The 25,621-nt window shown below is 42.7% G+C and overlaps 1 protein-coding gene across 2 annotated transcripts in view; it reads right to left on the reverse strand.

Moving 5' to 3' along the window:
• hhat (hedgehog acyltransferase) overlaps nucleotides 1–25,621 on the reverse strand; it is a 114,959-nt gene that overhangs the window by 36,267 nt on the left and 53,071 nt on the right. For both annotated transcript variants that reach the window (XM_029698713.1, XM_029698712.1), the window contains exons 9-10: nucleotides 22,216–22,251; nucleotides 3,864–4,065 (exon numbers count right to left, since the gene is read on the reverse strand). In XM_029698713.1, coding sequence (XP_029554573.1) covers nucleotides 3,864–4,065; nucleotides 22,216–22,251 — 238 coding nt within the window. The remainder of the gene's footprint in view (nucleotides 1–3,863; nucleotides 4,066–22,215; nucleotides 22,252–25,621) is intronic.

Consider the following 25,621-nt stretch of genomic DNA (forward strand, 5'->3'; position numbering starts at 1 on the left):
GCAACATAAACACAGTGGAGAAGGCCTCCGGGGAGAGACAGCGCTCCTACAGATGGGAGGAGCAACATGCTGTCACTACAAGGTAAGTGACAACTGGACAATTTTCCTTCACGCTTAAACAACTATTTTCCTTATCGGTTTTCCGTTTACGCGATAAGAACGTACATGTAGAATTCCAAGTGAATTCACAATGCAGATGGTCTACATCATTTTTTTACGATCCCAATTCACACCCCTAGTCACTACCACAACAGTTACAGAGGGAGGAGCAACAAGATGTCACTACCATACCAGTTACAGAGGAAGCAACAACCTGCTATCATATCTGAACTAGAGTTTTCTATTAAAAAGCATTAGGTCCTTCTGTACGAGCCTAAAAATAAAGTCTCATTCACACATGCTGAGAAGGGGAACGGAAATGTTTACGGTTCATGACACATTTTTCAGTACTACTGTAGCTATCTGAGATGATTTCCTTCATTTCTGGTGACAGAGGTGAGGGAGCTAAACAAATAGCTCTTTGGGGAGAGAAATAGGAACAGGGCGGAGAGGAGGGAGGTGGGACAGTGGAAGAGGGAGAATAGGAGACTTGGGGAAATCAGCAGAAGCATCCTATCACTGTCATAAAGCACACAGTCAGGCAGACACACATTCTGTTGGTTTCAATTGACCTGGATGTGGCTTTGCGCTCCACCTAGAAGAGACTAATCTAACGGAAACACTGCAGCATACTGCAGGAGACACACACACAGGCAGCCTGGTCAGATGAGTGGGCTGGGAGGCTCGAGGGCAGGAGTAGAGGGGTGTAGACTGAAACTACATCTCTCAGTGGAGAATCACAATCATGTGGAATGTGTGCAGTGAGAATTGTAATAGAAAGATATGGGCGTTGGACCCCGTTTCCCTCCTTCAGGGAACAGTAGTTATAGTCATAACATTATGTTCCCTTTCAGTCAGTCAACTTTGGTGCATCATACTATGGGGAAATATAGTCACGCCCCAAGCCGACCCCAACGGATACTAAAAGAAAACGGCCCATGGCAGACCACCCAGACCTGACCCTGCCAGATGCAGAAGTCTGGGTATTATGTACACAGTGTGCTGCCTGGACACTTTCCAATGTCCCAGCAGTAAACACACTGTGGGCTACACTGGGAGCAGTGACATCCAAGCGATAAAACCTTCTAAACCATGTGTGCTTCCCGAGTGGGGCAGCGGTCTAAGGCACTACATCACAGTGCTAGCTGCGTCACTACAGATCCTGGTTTGATCCCAGGTTGTGTCGCAGCCGGCCACGACCGGGAGATCCATGAGGCGGGGCACAATTGGCCCAGTGTCGTCCGGGTTAGGTGAGGGTTTGGCCAGTTGTCCTTGTCCCATTGCGCTCTAGTGACTCCTGTGGCGGGCCGGGCGCAGTGCACGCTGACATGGTCGCCAGGCGTACGGTGTTTCCTCCAACATATTGGTGTGGCTGGCTTCTGGGTTAAGCAAGCATTGTGTCAAGAAGCAGTGCGGCTAAGCGGGGTCGTATTTCGGAGGACACACAGCTTTCGACCTTTGCCTCTCCCGAGTCCATATCCCATATGGAAAAGAGGTGAGCTGGAGAAAGACAGCTCATTTCAGAGTTCATATGAACCACAGAGACTGTGTGTTGGATAATAGCATGGTCATGTCCAACCCTGCTTGACTCCGCTACCAACCACCACATTATAACCATGGAATGCATGGTTCCAGAGGGGCATTAAACATGGACAAGCTTCCAACACACATTGCACTTCTGCGAGACTGTATAGCCTGCATGAAGCCCAGCCCCCTTATGGGCACAGAAGGCTCCAGCAATGGCTGACATAGTACCCCATTTTCCGTAACAAAACGCAGGGGCACCGTCGTCACAGCAATGTTTTTGTGGAGTTGGGCAGCTGCTCAGGGGAGGAGCACACAATCCTCACCCTCTCTATTCCCTCCAACTCCAGGAATTGAAGAGAGGCAAGCAGGGCCTAACCAAGGCAGACACAAGCGGTGGGGGGATACCTCTCTCAGAGTAGTCTACCGTAACCGTTGACAGAGCACAACACAGGAACTGAGGGACATTAGACCAGACCAACGACCTAAACCATCTCCTTGTCCCGCAACACACTCAGCCAAGGTACTGGCACAAGGGAGAGGAAGTCACTATCAGAAACACCAAGCCCCCTAAAGAACAGTGCCAGTCGTCCCCTAGTCTCCCAAACTAACAGATTTGAGAGAGCAGCCTGAACACGCACCGAGCAGAGACATACAAGACATCCAACGTGAGTATCTTTTAATTCATTGGGGCATGGTTGCAAACCCGAACCCGGCTTATTAGCTTTCATTGTTTCGGTCACGTTAGTCATTTTACCTATTGCTATAGGCAGGCCAAGCAATTTGAAGAATAACTCATTTTTTGTGATTAGGAGACTTATAACAACCACACAAACTTCAGCCCACAACGTCCAGGGGGCGGGCATGCTCTACCACTAAGGGACAGTTTATTTAGCGCAACGTAAGACAGTCTTGTGTTCTAATTGTTTTTTTTTGTAGCGTGAATCATTTTGGTTCACACAGGGGTGAAGGGAATAATTTAACGAATGAATCCGAGCCTCACCCCTATCACCTATGTAAGGCAGGGCTTCCAGAGAGGTGTGGATTTCATTGGCTTTGTCAGGCGTGATTGTAGATCCTTCAACTGAAGTCGCTAGAGTGCGACTCCCCCATAGTATGTTGTACTGAAGTTGACTGACTGAAAGAGAACCGATAAGTGGTTGCCATATGTAAGAGTGTCAATTTGTTAATAAGTGAACAGAGGAGTTTGTTCCTCTCCTAAATTGCCTTCTCCAGTGTAGGATGCTCAGATGTATCCTACCATGGAAGAGTTTTGAAATCCACCACACCCCCTTTGAAAGAGCTGTTTGGGATGATAAAAGCTACTTATCCTTTTATCTATAAAATGTCTAGCAAAACTAGCCAATTTCTTTTTACCACTTTACACATGTATTTCTTTTCACCACTTTACACATGTATTTCTTTTCACCACTTTACACATGTATTTCTTTTCACCACTTTACACATGTATTTATTTTTACCACTTTACACATGTATTTATTTTTACCACTTTACACATGTATTTATTTTTACCACTTTACACATGTATTTCGGGATTCAAACTCTGTAAACCTCATTTGCCTGAGGACATGCTAGAGGAGTCGCATTTCATACAAGCGTATTTGTTTCCACGTTTTCTCTCATCGATTACCTTGAACCTTTTTCAAAAGAGGATACGAGGATTCAAGATTCTCCCAGAGCGAAAGCAAAAGAGAGAGAGAGGCAGAGATGGAGCAAAAGAAAGAAGGGAGAGGGTCCAGGCCTCAGCTTCCCAGCCCTTCCAGTGTGATGGAGAGTCAGCCAACAGACCCAGGCTCCACTAAGCACTTTGTGTGTGTGTGTGGGTTAAGCTGATAAGTCCTCCCACATTGTTTTTATGGCTTTGCTGTAAATCAGTCAACTTAGAGCAGTGCGTTTAAACATACTGTATACAGACAGACACCAACACAAACAGACACCAACACACACACACACACACACAGACACTATCAACCCTACCCACATGGAAAGACCAGATGCATTTCAAAAGAGCCTTTGAAGAACAGTTAGTAATTCAGAAATAAATTGTTGGGACTGTTCTACAGACACGAGTTAAGGCAATGTCCAGCAAATCAATAGGTTCAGTTCCATTTTCGCACACGTTTGCAAAACCTGTGACATTCATTCAATCAATCATGTGTTCTCACAAACAATAGAAGGGTAGATGAGGGCTAAGGTGAGTGAAGAATTCAGTGACTTACAATAGATGGATAGACGAGGGGAGAAGAGATGAGGATCGTCACTCCATTCTCCACCAGCACCCCGACCCAGTTCATCAGAGCCCAGTACTGTAGGTAGTCATGTCCTCCATGCCAGAAACACACAAAGCCAAATGCCAGAGCCGTGGACAGCATCTTCCACAGCAGCCCGTGGTGAGAGCCTCCTAATGGGATGTAAATGTACCTGGGACAGGGAGGGCGACAAAGTCAGCAACCACGGGTAGCATGGACTTCAGAAAGACATTATACACAAACCACAGGGCTACCAGGTAACAGAGTATGTGAGTGCAGTTGAGCAGGTTGGAAATCCCGCTCATCGCTCATAGAGCTCCAGCGCTCCACATCCTTTCCAACCGCTCCGCTAAAAACTGCTACTCACTCAAAAAATAAATACCGCTGCAAATTTACATTTACGTCATTTTGCAGACGCTCTTATCCAGAGCGACTTACAAATTGGTGCATTCACCTTAAGATATCCAGTGGAACAACCACTTTACAATAGTATTTTTTTTTGGGGGGGGGGGGTTAGAAGGATTACTATATCCTATCCCAGGTATTCCTTAAAGAGGTGGGGTTTCAGGTGTCTACGGAAGGTGGTGATTGACTCCGCTGTCCTGGCGTCGTGAGGGAGCTTGTTCCACCATTGGGGTGCCAGAGCAGCGAACAGTTTTGACTGGGCTGAGCGGGAACTGTGCTTCCGCAGAGGTAGGGGGGCCAGCAGGCCAGAGGTGGATGAACGCAGTGCCCTTGTTTGGGTGCTCGCTCCATTCATTAAAATCACAATTTAACCAACACCCATCTACCCTGAACAAAAGTACACAACATGTAAAGTGTTGGTCCCATGTTTCATGAGCTGAAATAAAATCTAAGAAATGTTCCAATCGCACAAAAGCTGTTTACATCCCTGTTAATGAGCATTTCTCCTTTTCCAATATAATCCATTCACCTGCCAGGTGTGGCATATCAAGAAGCTAATTAAACAGCATGATCATTACAGAGGTGAACCTTGTACTGGGGACCATAAAAGGCCATTCGAAAATGTGCAGCTTCGTCACTCAACGCCACAGATGTCCGAAGTTGAGGGAGTGTGCAATTGGCATGCAGACTGCAGGAATGTCCACCAGAGCTGTTGCCAGATAATTGAATGTTAATTACTCAAAGAGAAATTAGGCAGGACGTCCAACTGACCTCACAACCGCAGTCCATGTGTATGGCGTTGTGTGGGCGAGCGGTTTACTGATGTCAACGTTGTGAACTGAGTTCCCCATGGTGGCGGTGGGGTTATGGTATGGGCAGGCATAAACTATGGACAACAACCACAATTGCATTTTATCAATGGCAATTTGAATGCACAGAAATACATACTGTGACGAGATCCTGAGGCCCATTGTGAGGCCAATTTCTTTTAAGGTATCTGACCATCAGATACCATCCCAGTCATGTGAAATCCATAGATTAGGGCCTAATTTATTTCAATTTACTAAAATCTTTGAAATTGTTTCATGTTGCGTTTATATATTTTTTCAGTATATTTTTGTTACCTCCTGGACCTACCATTTGGTTTTGAAGTATTGAAACCAAACCATAAGATTTGCATGAAAATGATTTTAATAAACAGAAAAAGGTGACTGTAAGAAGCGCTCATTATTTCAAATAGGCTACATGTCATATTAAACAGCATATAAACACTCTAAATAGGTGAGGAGCCAGACAGGTAGCCAAGAAGGAATACAAATTAATTATTTAGGCTACATTATTTAAATTACAGAGGCAAGAAAGAGTACAGTTGAAGTCGGAAGTTTACCAACACTTAGGTTGGAGTCATTAAAACTTGTTTTTCAACCACTACAAATTTCTTGTTAACAAACTATATTTTTGGCAAGTCGGTTAGGACATCTACTTTGTGCATGACAAGTAATTTTGCCAACAACTGTTTACAGACAGATTATTTCACTTATAATTCACTGTATCACAATTCCAGCGGGTCAGAAGTTTACATACACGTTGACTGTGCCTTTAAACAGCTTGGAAAATTCCAGAAAATTATGTCATGTATTTAGAAGCTTCTGATACGCTAATTGACATAGACAATTTGTGGGTAGAACTGAAAAAGCGTGTGCGAGCAAGGAGGCCTACAAACCTGACTCAGTTACACCAGCACTGTCAGGAGGAATGGGCCAAAACTCACCCAACTTATTGTGGGAAGCTTGTGAAAGGCTACCCGAAACGTTTGACCCAGGTTAAACAATTTAAAGGCAATGCTACCAAATATTAATTGAGTGTATGTAAACTTCTGACCCACTGAGAATGTGATGAAAGAAATAAAAGCTGAAATAAATCACTCTTTCCCATTAGTCTGACATTTCACAGTCTTAAAATAAAAGTGGTGATCGTAACTGACCTAAGACAAGGAATTTTTACTAGGATTTAATGTCAGGGATTTTGAAAAACTGAGTTTAAATGTATTTGGCTAAGGTGTATGTAAACTTCCGACTTCAACAGTATGTGAACCCTTTGGAAATACCTGGATTTCTACTAAATTTGATCTGATCATCTAGGTCACAACAATAGACAAACACAGTCTGCTTAAACTAAATAACACAAACAATTACACGTTTTCATGTCTTTATTGAACACACCATGTAAACATTCACAGTGCAGGGTGGGAAAGGTATGTGAACCCTTGGATTTAATAACTGGTTGACCCTCTTTTGGCAGCAATAACCTCAACCAAACGTTTTCTGTAGTTGTGGATCAGACCTGCACAACGGTCAAGAGGAATATTGGACCATTCCTCTTTACAAAACTGTTTCAGTTCAGCAATATTATTGGGATGTCTGGTGTGAACTGCTCTCGAGGTCATGCCACAGCATCTCAATCGGGTTGATGTCAGGACTCTGATTGGGCCAGAGTATTTTCTTCTGTTGAAGCCATTCCGTTGATTGACTTCTGTTTTTTGGGTCGTTGTCCTGTTGCATCACCCAACTTCTGTTGAGCTTCAATTAGCTGACAGATAGCCTAACATTCTCCTGCAAAATGTCTTGATAAACTTGGGAATTCATTTTTCCGTCGATGATAGCAAGCTGTCCAGATCCTGAGGCAGCAAAGCAGCCCCAAACAACGATGCTCCCTCCATCATACTTTCCTGTTGGGATGAGGTTTTGATGATGGTGTGCTGTTCCTTTTTTTATCTCCATACATAATGTTGTGTTCCTTCCAAACAACTCAACTCACTTTTGCAAACTTCAGACATGCAGCAATGTTTTTTTTGGACAGCAGTGGCTTCTTCTGTGGTGTCCTCCCATGAACACCATTCTTGCTTAGTGTTTTACGTATCGTAGACTCGTCAACAGAGATGTGAGCATGTTTCAGAGATTTCTGTAAGTCTTTAGCTGACACTCTAGGATTCTTCTTAACCTCATTGAGCATTCTGCTCTGTACTCTTGCAGTCTTCTTTGCAGGACGACCACTCCTAGGGAGAGTAGCAACAGTGCTGAACTTTCTCCATTTATATACAATTTGTCTTACCGTGGACTGATGAACATCAAGGCTTTTAGAGATACTTTCGTAATCCTTTCCAACTTTATGCAAGTCAACAATTCTTAATCTTAGGTCCTCTGAGATCTTTTGTTTGAGGCATCAGGCAATGCTTCTCATGAATAGCAAACTCAAATTTTGTGAGTGTTTTTTATAGGGCAACGCAGCTCTAATCAACATCTCCAATCTCATCTCATTGATTGGACTTTTCACAGCCTACACTGTGAATGTTTATATTATGTATTCAATATAGACAAGAAAATAACAATAATTTCTGTTTTATTAGTTTAAGCACACTATATTTGTCTAATGTTGTGACTTAGATGAAGATCAGATCAAATTTGATGACCAATTTATGTAGAAATCCAGGTAATTCCAAAGGGTTCACATACTTTTTCTTGCCACTGTATGTCAAGGCTATAGCCTCCAAATCAAATACATTGTGACGCATTTGCGAGTGCGACACACTAAGCTGGCAAGGACATCAAGCCCTCAGCAGTTAAACAACATTCCGTTGAATTAAATCGTTATAGTCTAAAAATTGCACATAGGCTGTGACTTACTAAGAATTCATTACAAATTTTAAAAATAAACGCCTTATTACGCTCCATCTACATTTTTTGAAACATGAGTTTGGCCAGAGTCTATGGCTGGAGAGCAGGCCAGCTGCGGAGAATACCCTCTCAGAGCTTGCAGAGGCACTGGGGATGCTAAACACCCTTCGGGCTGGGCAAGGATGCGTAGTTGTTTTTTATTTTCTGTAGGAAGGCCTAAAGGATTTTGGGAAAAATAACCTAATCAAAACGGAAAGCTCATTGAAAGAGGTAATATGCCAGGCCTATCGGGCCAAAATCAATGATGGTATGGTATTGTATAGATGAACAAAACTTTTAAGATATCTGATTTTTAGTTTATAAATACTTTGCTACAATGACAGACTTAGCTAGCTATCCACCTTGTTTGTTTCTTTTAGCATGTGGACATACTAAGTAACGTTACACCATCATGCTTTCGGGATACCTGTCTTTTCAGATTCCACAATGATTCTTTAGTTGTGGACACGTCATCTTGCTCTTGGTCCTACTCATCTTTGTAAGTCACCTTGATTTTTCACCTGTGTTTTATCAGTTTCTGTATGAAAATATTTAGGGAACTTCATGACAGTAGCTAAAGCAAGTGGCTATAGCAGCACACAAGTAGACTACAAATGCATGCTGGGCCGGGCATGCCCTGAGCTCGTGAAGTGAGCGCTACTGGAATGCTACGGAGCGAAATATGAGCGGGTGAGAAGGCCAAAGCTCCAGCCTTTGGGAAACTCACTCCAGTCAAATTGGGCACGCTCCACTCCTTGCTTCGATCCAGCTCTGCTCACATACTCTGCCGGGTAATACAATCTAAAAGTTATTTGCGGTTATTGGGCAGGAAAAAAATAAACACAAAAACATGTGGTTGTTTCTTGGTTCCTAATGATGGACTAGATTTAGGGCCACATATCTGGACATCTAATTTCAAATAGTATACAGTACATTGAAATCTGCCATTTCAATGTAAATGCAACATCCACACAAGGGACAACGCCAACATACAATCATCAGCCAAACAGTAAGAACATCTTGTGCATAACGAGATCAGGGATGCAGAGACAATTACACTATGATGAATGTGTTTCATAAAAACAATGCCCTACCTCTTTGCCTGCAGAGAGACACCCACTATAATGAATGCTAAACCTCTAAATTTGGAAGGAGGGATTTGTCAGATGTTCTACGGCTGGCTATACACAGTCTCTGGGGTTCGACGAGGGGTAACCGACTGGTTGTGTAAGTATGACGAGTGGTAACACAGAGCAGAGATTCTTGTTCTCCCACACAAATTCCTCTTTGTTTTTCTACGTATGTATTTCATTGCCAGTCTGAACCGGACTAGCGAAGCTTGACATGCAGCATGGTTCTATTTCTTCTTCGTAGAAACAGTACTAGGTTGCCTTCATGAAAAAGTAATTATTGGAAATTCAAGGCCACACAACAGAGACAGGATAACAAGATTCACAGGTGTTTGAATCAAACAAGAGAACAGGCGGGTGCCTGGATTGGCAAAAATGTAATAGCATTTTCTTTGTATGTGTTTGTTTTGCAATCTGCTGATGCAGACCTAACCATAGGGTGAGGGATGCAGACCTAACCATAGGGTGAGGGATGCAGGCCTAACCATAGGGTGAGGGATGCAGGCCTAACCATAGGGTGAGGGATGCAGACCTAACCATAGGGTGAGGGATGCAGACCTAACCATAGGGTGAGGGAATCAGACCTAACCATAGGGTGAGGGAATCAGACCTAACCATAGGGTGAGGGATGCAGACCTAACCATAGGGTGAGGGAATCAGACCTAACCATAGGGTGAGGGATGCAGACCTAACCATAGGGTGAGGGATGCAGACCTAACCATAGGGTGAGGGAAACAGACCTAACCATAGGGTGAGGGAAACAGACCTAACCATAGGGTGAGGGATGCAGACCTAACCATAGGGTGAGGGAAACAGACCTAACGACCTAACCATAGGGTGAGGGAAACAGACCTAACCATAGGGTGAGGGAAACAGACATAACTATAGGGTGAGGGAAACAGACCAAACCATAGGGTGAGGGAAACAGACCTAACCATAGGGTGAAGGAAACAGACCTAACCATAGGGTGAGGGAAACAGACCTAACCATAGGGTGAAGGAAACAGACCAAACCATAGGGTGAGGGAAACAGACCTAACCATAGGGTGAAGGAAACAGACCAAACCATAGGGTGAGGGAAACAGACCTAACCATAGGGTGAGGGAAACAGACCTAACCATAGGGTGAGGGAAACAGACCTAACCATAGGGTGAAGGAAACAGACCAAACCATAGGGTGAGGGAAACAGACCTAACCATAGGGTGAGGGAAACAGACCTAACCATAGGGTGAGGGAAACAGACCAAACCATAGGGTGAGGGAAACAGACCTAACCATAGGGTGAGGGAAACAGACCTAACCATAGGGTGAGGGAAACAGACCTAACCATAGGGTGAGGGAAACAGACCTAACCATAGGGTGAGGGAAACAGACCTAACCATAGGGTGAGGGAAACAGACCTAACCATAGGGTGAGGGAAACAGACCTAACCATAGGGTGAGGGAAACAGACGTAAAGCTACCGAGAGCCTCTTAAAGAAAGAAAGAAAAAAGGGAAAGAGCGAGAGAGGTTGAGAAAACGGTTTGAGATTAGAATAGCATAACAAAATCTAGCCTATAAGCATAGAAACATATCACCAACGCAGACTAGCGAGTGTGCTTTTCTTTTCTCAAGCATGTGTGGGGGTGGATTTGTCATCTCTGTGTCACTTAAAACAATTAAAATGACTGTGTTTGGGAGGCTGCCTGTTGTCATCCGCTCTGCTCCTGCGGCGTCTCACTAATCCCTAAGGGAGACAGCGGTCGACCAGGCACCAAATCTTACAACGCCCTCCTATCGTGAACACAGATTATACCACAGCTTTCACACATACACTCAATGTAACACAGCAACACCTGAAGGCACCCAATCTGCCAACACAGCCCTAAGAAAGATTAGACCTCCCACTTTCAGACAGACACTCACTGTTCTTACCAGAGCAACACTCACTGTATTGTTAGATCTATACTCTCTGTCATAATCATCCTGTTTGTTCATTGTGCCCCAGACACATTGTTTGCTATTGTTGCTATGCATATTGTTATGGAATAGTTTGGTAGTTGAGTTCTTAAGAGCACAATTAGACACTACACTATCACTTCCAAAACTCCAGCCCCAGGTGGCAGCAGCAACCGGATCAGGTGCTGTGCTCTGCCAGGAAGTCTTGTTAAGTGTTGATTGTGCACAGTGGTGGGCAATTAGAGTAACAGCAGGTGATGGCAGCATGAGAACTTCTAGGCCAGACAGGCCTGCCCACGTTTCTTGGATTATGTGTGTTTGGGATGCAAGCCCTTTTTGTACATGTTATTATTCTTGGTCACCATCAGCTTGAACAACAGTAATTCGCTTGTGCTCGTCAACCAATGGGGTCAAGACAGAGCTAGTTCTGGACCCAAAGTGTATTGGTTGCGTACATAGTTTAGCAGATGTTATAGAGGGTGCAGCGAAATGCTTGCTACTAGCTCCAAACAACGCAGTAAAATGTCAAACCTATCGACAAATAACCAAAAATGAACACATTATTTTAAAAACACAAATAATCTAACAACCCAAATAGCACTGTAACAGTAATCCAAATACAATCTATATGCATCTATACCAGATAAACTTAGACAAGGAATATTAAGAATGATATGTACAGCAGTAGATGCACTACATGATCAAAAGTATGTGGACACTTGCTCATCGAACAGCTCATTCCAAAATCATGGGCATTAATATGGAGTTGGTCCCCTCTTTGCTGCTATAACAGCCTCCACTCTTCTGGGAAGGCTATCCACTAGATGTTGGAACATTGCTGCAGAGACTTACTTCCATTCAGCAATAAGAGCATTAGTGAAGTCAGGCACTGATGTTGGGCGATTAGGCCTGGCTCGCAGTCGGTGTTCCAATTCATCCCAAAGGTGTTCAATGGAGTTGAGATAAGGGCTCTATGCAGGCCAGTCAAGTTCTTCCACACAGATCAACAAATAATTTGTGTATGGACCTCCCTTTGTGCATGGGGTATTGTCATGCTGAAACAGGAAAGGGCCTTTCCCAAACTATTGCCACAAAGTTTAAAGCCCAGAATCGTCTAGAATGTCATTGTATGCTGTAGCATTAACATTTCCCTTCACTGGAACTAAGGGGCCTAGACCGAACATTCAGTCAGGTAGCGTTCTCATGGCATCTGCCAAAATCAGATTTGTCTGTCGGACTGCCAGATGGTGAAGCGTGATTCATCACTCCACAAAACGTGTTTCCAATCCCCCAAAGTCCAATGGCGGCGAGCTTTACACCACTCCAGCCGACGCTTGGCATTGTTCATGGTGAGCTTAGGCTTGTGTGCGGCTGCTCGGCCATGGAAACACATTTCATAAATCCCGATGAACAGTTATTGTGCTGATGTTGCGTCCAGAGGCAGTTTGGAACCGAGAACAGACAATTTTTACGTGCTTCAGTACTTGGCGGTCCCATTCTGTGAGCTTAATTGTCCTATCACTTTGCGGCTGAGCAGTTGTCACTCCTACACATTTCCACAATAACAGCACTTACAGTTGACCAGGGAAGGTTTAGCAGGGCAAGGTGGCATCCTATGGAAAGGTGGCATCTTATGACGGTGCCACGTTGAAAGTCACTGAGCTCTTCAGTAAGGCCATTCTACTGCCAATGTTTATCTATGGAGATTGCATGGCTGTGTGCTCAATTGTATACACCTGTCAGCAACTGGTGTGGCTGAAATAGCCGAATCCACTAATTTGAAGGGCTATCCACACACTTTTTTTATATATAGTGTATACATTGCATTCAGAAAGTATTCAGCCCCCTTGACTTAAAACAATTTTAGGATAAGGCTGTAACATAACAAAATGTATAAAAAGTTAAGGGGGCTGAATACTTCCTAAATGCACTGTATACACTATATATACAAAAGTATGTGGACAGCCCTGCTAAATACACAAAAGCAGTAATAAACAGATAGGGGGAAAAACGCTGAATGTAGTAACCCCTTCAGTAACGTATTGCCCCTTCATCTTAACGTTAACGTCACATCTCTAGATACACATCCCTGGTTAAGGAGACTGGCTCCTACAAGGTCCTATGGGCCCTGATCAAGAGTAGTGCACTAAATAGGGAATAGGATGCCATTTGGTACGCAACCAGTGTGAATAATGACCACTATTTCAGATGGGGAGAGATTTGTCCTGTTATTATTACTAGAGCTCTGTATGGTCTGTGTATGTGTCCCCTGGGGCCCTCGCTAGTATCTCACCGTGCTGCTGCTTAGACCTGGGTTAAAATAAACAATTTCAAATGCTTTAGCTGAGCTTGACTAAGCTTATCCGTTGCAATGGAATCAACAGCAAAGTCTCAAGTGGAAAGCCTTGCCTGTCTGGCACTCCAGGCAATCTAGGTCATTTTGAAATGATTTCAAATAGTATTTAAACTCAGGTCCGCTACTATCTCACTGTGCTGCTATATCAGAAAGTTAGCTAGCGTCCTGCAGCTTAACTGACAGCCTGCTGGGGTGTGTGTGTGTGTGTGTGTGTGTGTGTGTGTGTGCGCTGGAGAGCTGCAGTGGAAACATCTGCATCTGAATGATGAGCCTGCATTTTGGGAGCCTTCCTTCAATACAAACGGCAGCGTTTTCCTTTGAAATGCACCGCAAAAAATACATCACAAAAAGAGAGTACATTTACCTGACTAGCTTTGTCACCAAGGTTAACATGTTCCGAAATGTGTAATAGAACTTAATCAATCACCTTTAATAGAGCAATGAGATCTATAAAGGGTACTGTCCCTTCATTTTATTTAGTCTTGTTTAACAGCTGTGCACTGGTTTAAACACCCCATCACTTATTCTAAGCTTTTACATGCTTTCCAAGATCCCTCAGGTGGGCTGAGGCTATTTGCATGGCGACAACATTAAAAGCTACCGTCTGTGATTGGTACATACAATTTTGGTCTTTAAAATGTATGATATCCAGTATACCCACTGATAATCGAATCCCAGATTGTAGCATTAAGAGAGCTGATGAAGCCTTATAGTGGTGTATGAGTGGAGACGATGGCGACAATGCAACAGGCAGCCTACGTGGGAGAGAAGACAGCCATTTGAATGCCTTAAGAGAGCTGAGGAACAGGACCTTTAACACATGCAGGGATGCTACAGACAATTAAAGCGGATTTAAAACTGCATTAGAACTACTTCAGCACCACTTTGGCGAGCTGGGGACGTGGGCATTGAGCATATAATTTGGTGTTGACACCGGTGAGCCGAGCATCACAATCAGAAAACATTTCATCAGAAGAAACCTTTAAGAGTGCTTTAAAAAAGGTGGGGAATATGAAGGAAGAGGGAAACCGCTAGAGATGGACATTGTATCAGTGTTCAGAGCTGGAGGGTACCCAACTTCCATTATAACATGGATATGGATAATAATGATGGTCATGGATAACTTTTATATAGTGTTATTACAAGTGTTCAAAGCATTTTACCTATACAGTTTAAGTCGGAAGTTTACATAAACTAGTTTTAATGACTCCAACCTAAGTGTTTCAACCACTCCACAAATTTCTTGTTAACAAACTATAGTTTTGGCAAGTCGGTTAGGACATCTTCTTTGTGCGTCACACAAGTACTTTTTCCAAAAATTGTTTACAGACAGATTATTTAATTTATAATTAATTGTATCACAATTCCAGTGGGTCAGAGGTTTACATACATGAAGTTGACTGTGCCTTTAAACAGCTTGTAAAATTCCAGAAAATGATGCCATGGCTCAAGGAAGAAGCCCCTGCTCCAAAACCGCCATAAAAAAAGCCAGACTATGGTTTGTAACTGCACATGGGGACAAAGATCGTACTTTTTGGAGAAATGTCCTCTGGTCTGATGAAACAAAAATAGAACCGTTTGGCCATAATGACCATCGTTATGTTTGGAGGAAAAAGGGGAACGCTTGCAAGCTGAAGAACACCATCCCAACCGTGAAGCACGGGGGTGGAAGCATCATGCTCTGGGGGTGCTTTGCTGCAGGAGGGACTGGTGCACTTCACAAAATAGATGGCATCGTGAGGGAGGACTATTGTGTGGATATATTGAAGCAACATCTCAAGACATCAGTCAGGAAGTTAAAGCTTGGTCGCAAATGGGTCTTCCAAATGGACAATGACCCCAAGCATACTTCCAAAGTTGTGGCAAAATGGCTTAAGGACAACAAAGTCAAGGTATTGGAGTGGCCATCACAAAGCCCTGACCTCAATCCTATAGAAAATTTGTAGGCAGAACTGAAAAAGCATGTGCGAGGAAGGAGGCCTACAAACATGACTCAGTTACACCAGCTCTGTTAGGAGGAATGGGCCAAAATTCACCCAACTTATTGTGGGAAGCTTGTGGAAGGCTACCCGAAACTTTTGACCCAAGTTAAACAATTTCAAGGCAATGCTACCAATTACTAATTGAGTGTATGTAAACTTCTGACCCACTGGGAATGTGATGAAAGAAATAAAAGCTGAAATAAATCTCTACTATTATTCTGACATTTCACATTCTTAAAATAAAGTGGTGATCCTAACTGACCTAAGATAGGGACTTTTTACTAGGATTAAATGTCAGGAATTGTGAGAAAAAAAATTACAATTTCAAAAATGTTACAAGTTCATATAAGGAAATCAGTCAATTGAAATAAATTCATTAGGCCCTAATCTAGGGATTTTACATGACTGGGAATAGAGATATGCATCTGTTCGTCACAGATTTAAAAAACAATTAGGGGCGTAGATCAGAAAACCAGTCAGTATCTGGTGTGACCACCATTTGTCTCATGCAGCACGACACATCTCCTTCGCATAGAGTTGATCAGGTTGTTGATTGTGGCCCGCGGAATGTTGTTCTACTCTTCAATGGTTGTGCGAAGTTTCTGGATATTGGCGGGAACTGGAACACGCTGCTGTACATGTCAATCCAGAGAATTCCAAAAATTTGTTTGCAGGCCGTGGAAAAACTGGGACATTTTCAGCTTCCAGGAATTTTGTACAGATCCTTGCGACATGGTGCTGTGCATTATCATACTGAAACATGATGTATTGCATGACAATGGGCCTCAGGATCTCGTCACGGTACCTCTGTGCATTCAAATTGAAATCGATAAAATGCAATTGTTTGTTGTCCGTAGTTTATGCTTGCCCATACGATAACCCCACCACCACCACGGGGCACTCTGTTTACAACGTTGACATCAGCAAACCGCTCGTCCACACAACACCATGCACGCTTTCTGCCATTTGCCCGGTTGAGTTGAAACCGGGATACATCCGTTAAGATCACACTTCTCCAGCGTGCCCAGTTGCCATCGAAGGTTAGCATTTGCCCACTGAAGCCGGTTACAACGCCGAACTGCAGTCAGGTCAAGACCCAGGTGAGGAAGACGAGCACGCAGATGAGCTTGCCTTAGACGGTTTCTGACAATTTGTGCAGAAATTCTTTGGTTGGTAAACCCAGTTTCATCAGCTGTCCAGGTGGCTGGTCTCAGACAATCCCGCAGTTGAATAAGCCCGATGTGGAGGTCCAAGGCTGGCATGGTTAGACGTCGTCTGCGGTTGTGAGGCCAGTTGGACATACTGCCAAATTCTCTAAAATGACGTTTGAGGCGGCTTATGGTAGAGAAATTAACATTCAATTCTCTGGCAACAGCTCTAGTGGACATTCCTGCAGTCAGCATGCCAATTGCACGCTCCCTCAAAACTTGAGACATATGTGGCATTGTGTTTTAGAGTGGCCTTTTATTGTCCCCAGCACAAGGTGCACCTGCATAATGATCATGCTGTTTAATCAGCTTCTTGATATACCACACCTGTCAGGATGGATGGATTATCTTGGTAAAGGAGAAACGCTCACTAACAGGGATGTAAACAAATTTGTGCACAAAATCAGAGAAATAAGCTTTTTCTGTGAATTAAACATTTCTGGGATCATTTATTTCAGCTCATGAAACATTGGACCAACACTTTATATGTTGCATTTATATTTTCGTTCAGTATATAATTCAAAGCATTGTATGTAATGGCAGAGACCATGACTGCATTCTTAGAGCACAATAATGCTTTATCTCTAGTCACTGGTTTTGATTGAATTGGGCAGGAAAACACAGAACAGGTCTATTCCTGTAGAAAAAAATCAATTTTCAATCGAGACCTCCGATTGAAAATATATAGGTTAGTCCAGGACTAGCCTTAATCTTGGTCCAGGAACCTGGCCCTTCAAGTTCAGGTTGATGGATCTCTTCACTGGGGACATTATGGCAGGTGACAGACCTGATAATGATGGTGTGGTAACCCAAGGTGAAGAACCTTTTTCCAAATGCAATCACCAAATCCGAGCATGGAGCCCAAACTAACACATTCAGAGCTTATTGTCCATCATTAAAAACACAGAAAAACTAAAAGTAGAAATGAACACAGATTCATTATGCATGTGTTTTATATGCGCATATTCAAAGAGATGAGCATTTTTCGAACAAAGCAAAAAATACAAAAAAATATGCCACACAAGTGGTTCACCTGTGATGGCAATACACAGCGTAATAATGAATACATGCAAATACAGCAGTGGATCAAACATCTTTTGTTTGCTGGAGATCCACATTGGCACAAGCCTATGTAGGTAGTAATGACGTGTGTTTTTGTACAGGGAATTTTACTGAGCTCTTGAATATTCAACAATGAATGTGCTCACAGGAGTACAAACAGCGCTTCCCAGATGTACACGGACACATATTTAATAGAGGAACTCAAAGACCATATTTCTATGCTGCTTTCGTTGTGTGGGGGGGAAAAAAGCTTCCCACTGATTCAGCACATTGATTGTGAAAATGAATCTCATGTAAGTAAGGTATGTGTTTGAATCTTTTCGAACTAAGCTGAGCACCCACAAACTGCAGTTTAAAGTAACAACATAAAATAATTGTACAGTATCTGAGGTAGTTAATTAAAAATATATATATGCCTCCAAGGTACACTTTGTTAACTTCACTTGGTTATGTACCGCTTCCTCTCTGAACATTAGGGACAAGTAGGAAAGGACAATCCACAAAGACAAAAACCGCCAACATTGTTTTTGAACAGAGATACTAATTGAACACAGGTTGGTTATTATTGTTTTACAGGTTCTACCCTGAGCCCCGCAGTCGCTGTTCACACATACAATGCAAACACAATATTTTACAATACTTTGTTTTGCCCAACAGCGCCACCATGCGGCCAAACTGAACCATACTCTACAGGTTAGCTACACTCATCCCGAGCAAGTGTGACAACCATAATCACTCAGTCAAACAGATCAAAAGATAGTAGGATCATGTGCCCGGTATAGCGCCACCACATGGTTGATCAGAATGTGCTTGCATATGTTGTCTTGACAATGTTTGGAACATGTGTATTACGTTTTGTTACAATACAAATATGTGTGTGTGATTTATGTGTGTTTATGTGCCAGACCACGCCCAAGTGAATGTTTATTGGTTAGTAGCGGCCATGTTATTTGAGATGCTAGCCTAGAAAATATTGTGTTGAGAGACCTTGATCTATAGATGCTATCTATATACACTGCTCAAAAAAATAAAGGGAACACTTAAACAACACAATGTAACTCCAAGTCAATCACACTTCTGTGAAATCAAACTGTCCACTTAGGAAGCAACACTGATTGACAATACATTTCACATGCTGTTGTGCAAATGGAATAGACAACAGGTGGAAATTATAGGCAATTAGCAAGACACCCCCAATAAAGGAGTGGTTCTGCAGGTGGTGACCACAGACCACTTCTCAGTTCCTATGCTTCCTGGCTGATGTTTTGGTCACTTTTGAATGCTGGCGGTGCTTTCACTCTAGTGGTAGCATGAGACGGAGTCTACAACCCACACAAGTGGCTCAGGTAGCAGCTCATTCAGAATGGCACATCAATGCGAGCTGTGGCAAGAAGGTTTGCTGTGTCTGTCAGCGTAGTGTCCAGAGCATGGAGGCGCTACCAGGAGACAGGCCAGTACATCAGGAGACGTGGAGGAGGCCGTAGGAGGGCAACAACCCAGCAGCAGGACCGCTACCTCCGCCTTTGTGCAAGGAGGAGCAGGAGGAGCACTGCCAGAGCCCTGCAAAATGACCTCCAGCAGGCCACAAATGGGCATGTGTCTGCTCAAACGGTCAGAAACAGACTCCATGAGGGTGGTATGAGGGCCCGACGTCCACAGGTGGGGGTTGTGCTTACAGCCCAACACCGTGCAGGACGTTTGGCATTTGCCAGAGAACACCAAGATTGGCAAATTCGCCACTGGCGCCCTGTGCTCTTCACAGATGAAAGCAGGTTCACACTGAACACATGTGACAGACGTGACAGAGTCTGGAGACGCCGTGGAGAACGTTCTGCTGCCTGCAACATCCTCCAGCATGACCGGTTTGGCGGTGGGTCAGTCATGGTGTGGGGTGGCATTTCTTTGGGGGGCCGCACAGCCCTCCATGTGCTCGCCAGAGGTAGCCTGACTGCCATTAGGTACCGAGATGAGATCCTCAGACCCCTTGTGAGACCATATGCTGGTGTGGTTGGCCCTGGGTTCCTCCTAATGCAAGACAATGCTAGACCTCATGTGGCTAGAGTGTGTCAGCAGTTCCTGCAAGAGGAAGGCATTGATGCTATGGACTGGCCTGCCCGTTCCCCAGACCTGAATCCAATTGAGCACATCTGGGACATCATGTCTCGCTCCATCCACCAACGCCACGTTGCACCACAGACTGTCCAGGAGTTGGCGGATGCTTTAGTCCAGGTCTGGGAGGAGATCCCTCAGGAGACCATCCGCCACCTCATCAGGAGCATGCCCAGGCGTTGTAGGGAGGTCATACAGGCACGTGGAGGCCATACACACTACTGAGCCTCATTTTCACTTGTTTTAAGGACATTACATCAAAGTTGGATCAGCCTGTAGTGTGGTTTTCCACTTTAATTTTGAGTGTGACTCCAAATCCAGACCGCCATGGCTTGATAAATTGGATTTCCATTGATTATTTTTGTGTGATTTTGTTGTCAGCACATTCAACTATGTAAAGAAAAAAGTATTTAATAAGATTATTTCATTCATTCAGATCTAGGATGTGTTATTTTAGTGTTCCCTTTATTTTTTGGAGCAGTGTGTGTGTATATGTATATATATATATATATATATATATATATATATATATCAAGTTTTGTTCAGATCGGTCATTCGGTGCCAGAGGAGTAGTGTTTTAAGTGTTTTTCACAAAATTCTAAATGGCAAAAATTCCATAATGTCAGATAATATGGTTCCAAATTTGTTCCTTGTGAGGAGAGGGGCCTATGTATCGAATTTCATGACGGTCAAACAGGGTGAAGGGTGTGACCTTTCAAAGATTGCACTTTCAATTGCTTGTTATAGTGCTACCATCTGGCCAATTAGCATGGCATTGCATGAGAGGGTGTAGCCCATGGGCCTTTACCATCATGCCAAGTTGCACCCTCCTAGGCCTTATGGGGATTTTCATTTATCACCACATCCACGGAGAACCGAAATAATGAAGGCCAACAAATACAATAGGGTTTCACCCAGTTTCACTGCTTGAACCCCTAATAAATTTAAAAGGCTTGAAGGAAATACACTTTCATTTCATACCACAGTTTTTCAAATTCCCTTTCCCGCCCATGTTAATTTGAAACATGCTGATGTTGCAGGAAGGCATCAAAACCATATATTTCAATTGTGTTGCATTTTTCCAATCCTGTGGTAACAAATTTCTACACATACAGTTGAAGTCGGAAGTTTACATACACCTTAGCCAAATACATTTAAACTCCGTTTTTCACAATTCCTGACATTTAATCCTAGTAACAATTCCCTGGCTCAGGTCAGTTAGGATCACCACTTTATTTTAAGAATGTGAAATGTCCGAATATTGGTTGAGAGTATGATTCATTTCAGCTTTTATTTATTTCATCACATTCCCAGTGAGTCAGAAGTTTACATACACTCAATTAGTATTTGGTAGCATTGCCTTTAAATTGCTTAACTTGGGTCAAACGTTTCGGGTAGCCTTCCACAAGCTTCCCACAATAAGTTGGGTGAATTTTGGCCCATTCCTCCTGACAGAGCTGGTGTAACTGAGTCAGGTTTGTACGCACACACTTTTTCAGTTCTGCCCACACATTTTGCCAGAACTTTGGAAGTATGCTTGGGGTCATTGTCCATTTGGAAGACCCATTTGCGACCAAGCTTTAACTTCCTGACTGATGTCTTGAGATGTTGCTTCAATATATCAACAAAATTGTCCTTCCTCATGATGCCATCTATTTTGTGAAGTGCACCAGTCCCTCCTGCAGTAAAGCACCCCCACAACATGATGCTGCCACCCCCGTGCTTCATGGTTGGGATGGTGCTCCCCTTTTTCCACAACACATAAACATAGAAAACATAACGATGGTCATTATGGCTAAACAGTTCTATTTTTGTTCCACCAGAGGACATTTCTCCAAAAAGTACGATATTTGTCCCCATGTGCAGTTGCAAACCGTAGTCTGGCGTTTCTATGGCGGTTTTGGAGCAGTGGCTTCTTCCATGATGAGCGGCCTTTCAGGTTATGTCGATATAGGACTCATTTACTGTGGATATAGATACTTTTGTACCTGCTTCCTCCAGCATCTTCACAAGGTCCTTTGCTGTTGTTCTGGGATTGACTTGCACTTTTCACACCAAAGTACAAAGAACGCGTCTGTTTCTTAGTGAGTTATAAGTGAAATAATCTGTTTGTAAACAATTGTTGGAAAAATGACTTGTGTCATGAACAAAGTAGATGTCCTAACCAACTTGCCAAAACTATAGTTTGTTAACAAGAAATTTGTGGAGTGGTTGAAAAACCGAGTTTTAATGACTCCAATCTAAGTGTATGTAAACTTCCAACTTCAACTGTACTTCAATCATGTGGTATCAAATGTCTACGCAAATGTCAATCCTTTGGTATAGCATTTCTAACACAATTGCTCTTAATTTGTCTATATAGGTTTTTCCTATTTAAAATTATCATACACATTTTTAGGAAATGTTGAAAATGAGTCTCACCTGATTAGCCAGTGATACAGCCCGACGTCAAAGTGTCTGGAAAACAAGATATATTTACATTAAGGAAGGTGGTGAATTTTTTGATATACACATTTTACCAATTTGGTTACCATGTCTATCAGTTTATTGAAATGAAAGTACACAACTACCAATGAAATAAAACATCTGTTTTATTGTTACTTTTAACTGTTTCTCATGATCTGGCATCCCGTCTCCACAGTCCTACATGTTTCTGTTTCAACAGGTGCACAGTGAGAGAAGAGAAAATAAAGTTGGGATCATGGCAGTATTTTGCCCCAGCATTTCATATCTGTAGATTTAGTCCAAAGCCAAAATTTCAAGAACAATATGAAAGGAGGATTTCTTGGTGTTTAATATGATTTATCTCCTTCCTTTTTATCTGCTGAAAATGAAAATAGGGACGAATGAAGGCTCAACTTTGCATATTATTTGGTTTTTCACGCTATACTGAGTATACAAAACATTAAGAACACCTGCTCTTTCCATGACAGACTGGCCAGGTGAATCCAGGTGAAAGCTATGATCCCTTATTGATGTCACTTGTTAAATCAACTTCAAATCAGTTTAGATGAAGGGGAGGAGACTGGTTAAAGAAGGATTTTTAAGTCTTGATTCATGGATTGTCTGTGTGTGCCTAGGACTGTAGCTGTCATGAAATTTTGCCAGCCCGTTATTGTCATGCAAAAGACTGCTGGTCTCACGGTAATTGATCATTAACTAACATAAACATGTTTAGCATCTCCAGGCCTCCACACATACAAGCCTCTGATGCTCACCTTTGGAACATCTACATTAAAAAAAGTCTAATAAATAATTTAATACACACCATCACAATAAATCCATTATTTATTTTAGTCAGGTCTAAAGAAATATTATGATATGAATTAAATGTATTTCAGAAGAACAAAATATGAGTTGGCCTAATTTAGGCCTATGCTATCTGGCTATGCTCTGTGCCATAGGTTGTAGGCTTGTTCTTGCTTCTGAGACCCGTGTCATTTTTTTTAAATATGATTTTATAGCAAGAAGAAAATAACTGAACTTGGCTGAATAAAATAGAAAGGATAATTTTTCCATTATGGAGCGAACGTGCATATGAAGTGGCAGGTTGAGCTTAAAAGTGATCATTTGAAACAGGTGCAATATGCTAGATTTAGAGTTATTTAGCAACTTTAGTTGTGAATGATACAAACCTTAGTATGTCTTACAAATCAAAACATATATGGCTGCATGATGCGACTATAGGCTATGGATGATTTGAGAAAGTACCAGAAAAAGCTTGTGCTCTGTTCCTTGCCTCAGGCTGCACAGCTGTTCTCGAATCAAGAGATCATATTTTCACCCATCAGACTACTCTCAATTTAATATTGTCTTCACTAATATGTAACATTTGTTTCAATTTAGACTGGTCCATTATCAAATATGCAGGAACGGTGAAAAAAGACGTAATCTTTATGCACTCGAATAGTGAATGGAGGCCGCGTGATTTCCCGCCGATCAGTTTTGAAGGCTAATTCAAACATCTCAGTTGATGAGACAGGTCCTACAGGCCTTAGTTTTGTCGCACCTAGACTACTGCTCAGCGGTGTGGTCATGTGCAGCAAAGAATGACATGGGTAAATTGCAGTTGGTTCAGAACAAAGCAGCTCATATTGCACTTAGATGTACACGGAAGAAAAGTGTCAGTAAAATGCATGTCAGTCTCTTTTGGCTCAAAGTTGAGGAGAGATCGACTGCATCACTATTGGTCTTTCTGCGTGGTATTGACGTGTTGAAGGTACCGAACTGTCTGTTCAAGCAGCTGACAAACAGTTCAGACACACAACACATGCAACCAGAGGTCTCTTCACAGTCCCCAGGTCCAGAACAGAGGCTGGGAAAGGCACAGTATTAAATAGAGCCACGACTACATGAAACTCTGCGCCATCTCAGGTAACTCAAGCTAGCAATAGACAGTTAAAAAAACAGATAAAAAACACTGCACAAAGGGGACTGTGAAGAGACGCAGCCATTTTATATACTGTATCTTGTATTGTAATTTGCACTGTACTAAGTATTAGACCTAGATAGTATATATGTACTGATATGTAGGCTGTGTGACATTTAAAATGTATTCCAGTCCTTGACTAATGTTCTGTACTATGTATTAGACCTAGATAGTGTGCATGTACTGATATGTAGGCTGTGTGTGACGTTTTAAATGTATTCCAGTCCTTGACTAATAATGTTCTGTACTATGTATTATGTCATGTTACATGTGGACCCCAGGAAAAGTAGCTGCTGCTTTTGAAGCAGTGAATGGGGATTCTAATAACTACCAAATACTGTTTTGATGATAAGTGCTTGATGTGATTTTCAATTGCATTTGCATTGATGTCAAAGTGGTTAGAGGGACAATAGAGTCCTGAGTACCAGGCCATTAGGACCGGATGTTCAGATGGAGAGGGTAAAACTCAATAGGATTGTATCTAGTGTCAGTCTGACACATATCAAACATTCATAGATATGTGAGGCGTGCTTGACTCGTGACTCACACTGGCCCAGCCCAGTCACAAGCACACGCACACAGTTGGAGCCAGTTGAAAGTGATTCCAGTAGTCTGTTTGATGTTAGTGTGACTGCCCCGAGGCCCTCTAGATAATCCCTTCCTCTCGGTTACGGACTCAATATTACTACTGTTATCTCACAGTGAACAACCAATAGCAGTCTTCTGGTCCCACTGGCATAAAAAATATTTTATGTCATTCAACAGGCACTCTTTAAAGCCCACTTTAAACGAATTCTCACACTTTATTTGGATAGTCCAGATTTGTAGATGCTATACAGATAGTATGACTATCAACAAACTGTCTGTTAATAAGCAAATGCTTGCTAAGGTTAAGGTTAGGGTTAGATTTACAGTCGTGGCCAAAAGTTTTGAGAATGACACAAATATTAATTTTCAAAGTTTGTTGCTTCAGTGTCTTCAGATATTTTTGTCAGATGTCACTATGGAATACTGAAGTATAATTACAAGCATTTCATAAGTGTCAAAGGCTTTTATTGACAATTACAGGAAGTTGATGCAAAGAGTCAATATTTGCGGTGTTGACCCTTCTTTTTCAAGACCTCTGCAATCTGCCCTGTCAATTAACTTCTGGGCCACATCCTGACTGATGGCAGCCCATTCTTGCATAATCAATGCTTGGAGTTTGTCAGAATTTGTGGGTTTTTGTTTGTCCACCCGCCTCTTGAGGATTGACCACAAGTTCTCAATGGGATTAAGGTCTGGGGAGTTTCCTGGCCATGGACCCAAAATATCGGTGTTTTGTTCCCCGAGCCACTTAGTTATCACTTTTGCCTTATGGCAAGGTGCTCCATCATGCTGGAAAAGGCATTGTTCGTC

This window comes from Salmo trutta, chromosome 18 (genome assembly GCF_901001165.1).
Source record: "Salmo trutta chromosome 18, fSalTru1.1, whole genome shotgun sequence".
Taxonomy (NCBI): domain Eukaryota; kingdom Metazoa; phylum Chordata; class Actinopteri; order Salmoniformes; family Salmonidae; genus Salmo; species Salmo trutta.